Genomic DNA, 7,198 nt, shown 5'->3' on the forward strand with positions numbered 1-7,198 from the left:
TGTTTGTTTTTGTTTTGTTTTTCTTGTTCTTGATAGGATGATATATAACTTATTATTGAATTGGTGTATTACAGAAGGATAATACTATCAGAATGGAATGTGAATAACTATTATTTTACAAAAAATTTACAATAATTTTTGTTGCAGGCGTTGTCCGACCCATGTATTTGCGGTTTCAACAAGACTCCAATCATAGTAACACCTTGACACCAGATGGTAAATTGAAGACTAAGGAAATCATCCACATCACAAGCACCTGCTCTCTCTCTATCTTCACTTGCACATTATTCTTGTTAAACATCCAGATTGATATATATTTGGATATTACATAACACACAAAACACATGAACCGTAACGTGCAAAATCTTTACCAAATGTAAGGCACCTCAAGCACATAACTGCACTCAATGACACAACAGATCATCCAATGGATAATCTAGATAGAATTGGATAAATAAATTGAATGAAAAAAGACTAAGAATTGTCAAAAACCACTGATTTATTGATAATTAGAAAGACCGGTTTCGGTTATTACACCATTGTCAATCTCTGATAAACTAAAACTAAATACAAGAGCAGCAGAATTTATACTAGTATACTTGACAATTTCTTAGTCTTTTTTCATTCAATATGAATAATTACCACAATATCACTCTCAACTACACAAAAAGGATAAATAAATATCCGTTATAATGGATAACTGCACATCAGCACAACAGATTAGAACATTTGAATATTAGAGAACTCTGTATATCTCTCAATTATTGTGTGCACATTGGCTACGGTTTTCTGACAATAATCATGATGACTGTGAGAATCTGAAGATTCTGACGCTTGGTACGGAGTTCACACTGATCTCTACACTGGAACTTAAAACGGTAATACTGTTTTTTATTATTGTTCATATTATAATGATTAAGATACCTTATAAGTCTCACAAAAGTGAGTGTAAAGTTCAAATGACATTCAATTTTCCGCATCAAAAAAGCATTTCATTTGAATTTTTCAAAAATCAGTTGTCTCTCCCAACTGGGATATTTGATCAAGGGGGATTTCCCCACTCTCACATTATCTATTTATCCAAATTATTGATTTGTAGTAGAACCGGTTTCAAGTTCATATTTTGAATGGTAATTGAGATATTTCAAAAGATGTTCACAATTCAATGCTTTCATGAACCATCTCAGAAATTATTGGAATATCTTGATAAAATAGAATGAATTAATCTTTGATATCACCAATATTTTTTGAATGATCAAGTGTCAATATAATTCATTTAGCAGTCAACGCAACCCGATCCCAAGTTCATATTATCACTGAGATATTCCAGCCTTAAAATGAAAGTTGTATTGTCCATTACATATGAGTTGATTTTGAATTCTCATTTGAAGCTTATATCAGATTTTGCAGGCCGGCACAGCAATGTCTGCCGGCTAAAGGGAGGCCAAAGAAGTTATTGACTCTTTGAGATGTTTTTAACTTTCCTTGCCCTATACCATAGGTAAGGAAGGATTGCTTTCCGAAAAAAATTAAGCTACCCCAATTTCTAAATTTCTATACGTTTCAAGGTCCCCTGAGTCCAAAAAACTGGTTTTTGGGTATTGGTCTGTATGTGTGTGTGTATGAGTGTATGTGCGTCTGTGTACAGATATATCATCTCCCTTAACGGAATGACTTGAAATTTGGAACTTAAGGTCCTTTCACTATAAGGATTCGACACGAACAATTTCGATCAAATGCAATTCAAGATGGCGGCTAAAATGGCGAAAATGTTGTCAAAAACAGGGTTTTTCGTGATTTTCTCGGAACGGCTCCAACGATTTTGATCAAATTCATACCTAAATAGTCATTGATAAGCTCTATCAACTGCCACAAGTCCCATATCTGTAAAAATTTCTGAGCTCCGCCCCATCAATGCAGATATATTCCCAACTATCAGGCTTCAGATCAATTGAAACAAAAAAACTAGTGGAGTAGATTGAGCATGAAAATCTCTACATTAAGTTCAGTAACATTTTCACCTAAAATTGAAAATAAGCTTTAAATCGAGAAAATGTGATTATTCAATTGCAAATTATTGTTGATTCTATTGAATCATTCACTATGAAGAGATAGCAGACCTCATGTGTGTCTCCAGCGTTATTTCCCTGTCACCAGCTGGCTCAAATCTTTGAATAGTAGACTTGAGATGCGCGGGTACACTAGCGTCAGGCGATCAATTTTCATAACGGCAAGGAAAGTTGTGTGAGTGCGCCACACCAGATTTTTAATTTTTGTATTGGCCTATGAGTGGATATGCATATATAAATATATACTGAGATATTTCGAAAAATTTACACAATTCATTTCATTTCATGGGATATTCTTGAATCATTTATCATTCAACATGATAGAACTCAAATCATTGAATGATTGGAAATCGAAAAACAGGTTTACAGCCCTTATTATTCCATTCCCGAATTTTTTATTGAAATGTCTCAATAACCATTAACTAAATATCTGTTTAAAGCCACAGTATGTTCTAAAATGGTCAAGTCTTATGAAAAATTCAATTGGGAGGCCAACGTAACCGGTCCCTATATTCAATGGCTATTGACATATTTCAAAAAATATTCTCATTTCAGTAGGCTACATACTCTACATTCCATGGAATATCTCTTGAATAAGGCTAGGCACAAACCAGTTAGTCAAGACAAGACAAGATCAACACAATACTTCGCATAGTTGCTTATGACGCAACACACACTGATTAGTCATTGCATTAGACATGTCTTCATGAATTACAATGTGAAGTATTGTGACTTAACATGCCTGATCATGTCTTGTATTGACTAACTGGTGTGTGCCTAGCCATTGTAATTTTCAATACCTAGTCAATACATTTCTATGCAGCTATGAAGTATTGTGACTTAACATGCCTGATCATGTCTTGTATTGACAACTGGTGTGTGCCTAGCCATTGTAATTTTCAATAACCATTAGTCAATACCTTCTATGCAGCTATTGAAGTATTGTGCCTTAACATGCCTGATCATGTCCTTGATTGACTAACTGGTGTGTGCCTAGCCATTGTAGATTTCAATAACCATTGTCAAATACATTTCTATGCAGCTATGTTGAAGTATTGTGACTTAACATGCCTGATCATGTCTTGTATTGACTAACTGGTGTGTGCCTAGCCATTGTAATTTTCAATAACCATTAGTCAAATACATTTCTATGCAGCTATGTGAAGTATTGTGACTTAACATGCCTGATCATGTCTTGTATTGACTAACTGGTGTGTGCCCAGCCTTGTAATTTTCAATAACATTATCCAAATACATTTCTATGCAGCTATGTGAAGTATTGTGACTACATGCCTGATCAGGTCTTGTATGACTACTGGTGTGTGCCTAGCCATTGTAATTTTCAATACCATTAGTCAAATACATTTCTATGCAGCTATTGAAGTATTGTGACTTAACATGCCTGATCATGTCTTTATATGACTAACTGGTGTGTGCCTAGCCATTGTAATTTTCAATAACCATTAGTCAAATACATTTCTATGCAGCTATGTGAAGTATTGTGACTTAACATGCCTGATCATGTCTTGTATTGACTAACTGGTGTGTGCCTAGCCATTGTAATTTTCAATAACCATTAGTCAATACATTTCTATGCAGCTATGTAAGTATTTGATTAACATGCCTGATCATGTCTTGTATTGACTAACTGGTGTGCCTAGCCATTGTAATTTTCAATAACCATTAGTCAATCATTCTATGCAGCTAGTGAAGTATTGTGACTTAACATGCCTGATCATGTCTTGTATTGACTAACTGGTGTGTGCCTAGCCATTGTAATTTTCCATACCTTAGTCAAATACATTTTTATGCAGCTATGTGAAGTATTGTGACTTAACATGCCTGTGACTTAAGCATGCATGTGACTTAACATGCCTGATCATGTCTTGTATTGACTAACTGGTGTGTGCCTGCCATTGTAATTTTCAATCCATTAGTCAAATACATTTCTATGCAGCTATGTGAAGTATTGTGACTTAACATGCCTGATCATGTCTTGTATGACTAACTGGTGTGTGCCCAGCCATTGTAATTTTCAATAACCATTAGTCAATACATTTCTATGCAGCTAGTGAAGTATTGTGACTTAACATGCCTGATCATGTCTTGTATTGACTAACTGGTGTTTGCCTAGCCATTGTAATTTTCAATAACCATTAGTCAAATACATTTCTATGCAGCTATGTGAAGTATTGTGACTTAACTTGCCTGATCGGTCTTGTATTGACTAACTGGTGTTGTGCCTAGCCATTGTAATTTTCAATAACCATTAGTCAAATACATTTCTATGCAGCTATGTGAAGTATTGTGACTTAACATGCCTGATCATGTCTTGTATTGACTAACTGGTGTGTGCCAGCCATTGTAATTTTCAATCCCATTAGTCAAATACATTTCTATGCAGCTATGTGAAGTATTGTGACTTACATGCCTGATCATGTCTTGTATTGACTAACTGGTGTGTGCCTAGCCATTGTAATTTTCAATAACCATTAGTCAAATACATTTCTATGCAGCTATGTGAAGTATTGTGACTTAACATGCCTGATCATGTCTTGTATTGACTAACTGGTGTGTGCCTAGCCATTGTAATTTTCAATAACCATTAGTCAAATACATTTCTATGCAGCTATGGTGAGTATGGTGACTTAACATCCTGATCATGTCTTGTATTACTAACTGGTGTGTGCCTAGCCATTGTATTTTCAATAACCAGTAGTCAATACTTTCTATGCAGCTATGTGAAGTATTGTGACTTAACATGCCTATCATGTCTTGTATTGACTAACTGGTGTGTGCCTAGCCATTGTAATTTTCAATAACCATTATCAAATACATTTCTATGCAGCTATGTGAAATTTGTGACTTAACATGCCTGATCATGTCTTGTATTGACAACTGGTGTGGTGCCTAGCCATTGTAATTTTCAATAACCAGTAGTCAAATACATTTCTATGCAGCTATGTGAAGTATTGTGACTTAACATGCCTGATCATGTCTTGTATTGACTAACTGGTGTTGCCCAGCCATTGTAATTTTCAATAACCATTAGTCAAATACATTTTTATGCAGATATGTGAAGTATTGTGACTTAACATGCCTGATCATGTCTTGTATTGACTAACTGGTGTGTGCCTACCATTGTAATTTTCAATAACCATTAGTCAAATACATTTCTATGCAGCTATGTGAAGTATTGTGACTTAACATGCCTGATCATGTCTTGTATTGACTAACTGGTGTGTGCCTAGCCATTGTAATTTTCAATAACCATTAGTCAAATACATTTTTATGCAGCTATGTGAAGTATTGTGACTTAACATGCCTGATCATGTCTTGTATTGACTAACTGGTGTTGCCCAGCCATTGTAATTTTCAATAACCATTAGTCAAATACATTTTTATGCAGATATGTGAAGTATTGTGACTTAACATGCCTGATCATGTCTTGTATTGACTAACTGTGTGTGCCGCCATTGTAATTTTCAATACCATTAGTCAAATACATTTCTATGCAGCTATGTGAAGTATTGTGACTTAACATGCCTGATCATGTCTTGTATTGACTACACTGGTGTGTGCCTAGCCATTGTAATTTTCAATAACCTTATTAATACATTTTATATGCAGCTATGTGAAGTATTGTGACTTAAACATGCCTGTGACTTAAGCATGCATGTGACTTAACATGCCTGATCATGTCTTGTATTGACTAACTGGTGTGTGCCTAGCCATTGTAATTTTCAATAACCATTAGTCAAATACATTTCTATGCGCTATGTAAAGTATAGTGACTTAACATGCCTGATCATGTCTTGTATTGACTAACTGGTGTGTGCCTAGCCATTGTAATTTTCAATAACCATTAGTCAAATACATTTCTGGTAGCACCAATATGTTCTAAAATGGTTGAATCTTGATTGAATTTAAATTATTCTGAAACAACTCATAAATAATTGTATGGCAAATTAATAATCTTGTTATTGTTGCAGGATTTTCGCATATAGCACCCAGCTACCTGCAATCTCCAGCCTATGCGTCGAGGAAACTGTTGGCCACTTCCGCACCGGATCTGATGAATCAAACATGGCCGCCGCCCCAGCAGCAACGCGCGGAAAATTCGCCAGTACGCATGCGCAAAGCGGAAACTGCGTTGGACGGCGGCGGTTATTACGTCACCGCGTCTCCGCCTTACCGCGTCACCGCTTCACCGCCCCACGTCAGCATAAATCCTAACAGTCTGCCGCCCCTGGTGGCAGCCAGTCAGGATTGGCCGCCTCCAAGGTCTACCGCCCCCGGAGGCTACCACTGGAGCCTCAGCTCTAGCTCAGATAACCAGCAGATGATCCATCATCATTCTCATCATCACCATAATCATCATCAAATGGTATGTATTACAATGTTAAGTATTTTTGAAATTAAAACTTTGTTCCATTTGTCAACTTTTATTGGATTTAGCGCACAAGTTCGCTTTGCTGGCTGTGTCAATTCTATTTATTCGATCGAAATGTATTATTCATTTCGATGGTTATGTATCTACTGTATATTTCAGTTAATATTTCAAGTGATTTTGTATTTTTGTATCATGGCAAAATAAAGATTTTGATTCGATTTGATTTTGATTGACAAGTGAAACAGTGATTTTTGGATTATGGAGTAGTTCCACAACTCACGGATTATGTATTTTTGTTGGAGAGTTTTACTTTAATAAATATCCTAACTCAATATAAAATAAATAACACAAGAAGGAGAATGAGAATAATTATCCTGGAGGTCGTTTATGAATGTTTTATTACTCAGAATGAAAGAAGCTACTGAGGTAGCCTATACGACAAGTGAGTTATTTTTTACATAATCTCAAATAACCATCAATCTCTTTACCAGTTGAAAATATATTATAGTGAAAATATTGAAGTTTATCATTGATTTTTCTTATGAAGTACAAAGTTTTTATCAATTCATTTTTTCATGGACTATTGTAGAAGTGAGACATTTATAATAATATTAGTAGTCAAGAGTTTATTCATTTATTTATTGATTGTATACAAATACAATTCAGGTAAAAACAACAGGCATTTGCCCAAACTGTTCTAACCTTAATTTGGAATACACTGTCTAGAGGTTATGTA

At 35.2% G+C, this 7,198-nt stretch overlaps 1 protein-coding gene across 1 annotated transcript; it reads left to right on the forward strand.

Annotated features, from left to right (window-relative positions):
* Positions 1–147: 147 nt before the first annotated feature.
* LOC120349069 (SH3 and multiple ankyrin repeat domains protein 1-like) lies at positions 148–6,456 on the forward strand (the record flags this gene model as incomplete). Its single annotated transcript, XM_039419023.1, has 2 exons — positions 148–216; positions 6,062–6,456. Coding segments are annotated over 2 exons (464 nt in total), but the record flags the coding sequence as incomplete, so codon positions are not given.
* Between the last annotated feature and the right edge of the window lie 742 nt (positions 6,457–7,198).

The sequence above is a fragment of the Nilaparvata lugens genome, unplaced genomic scaffold, assembly GCF_014356525.2.
Source record: "Nilaparvata lugens isolate BPH unplaced genomic scaffold, ASM1435652v1 scaffold8161, whole genome shotgun sequence".
NCBI lineage: Eukaryota > Metazoa > Arthropoda > Insecta > Hemiptera > Delphacidae > Nilaparvata > Nilaparvata lugens.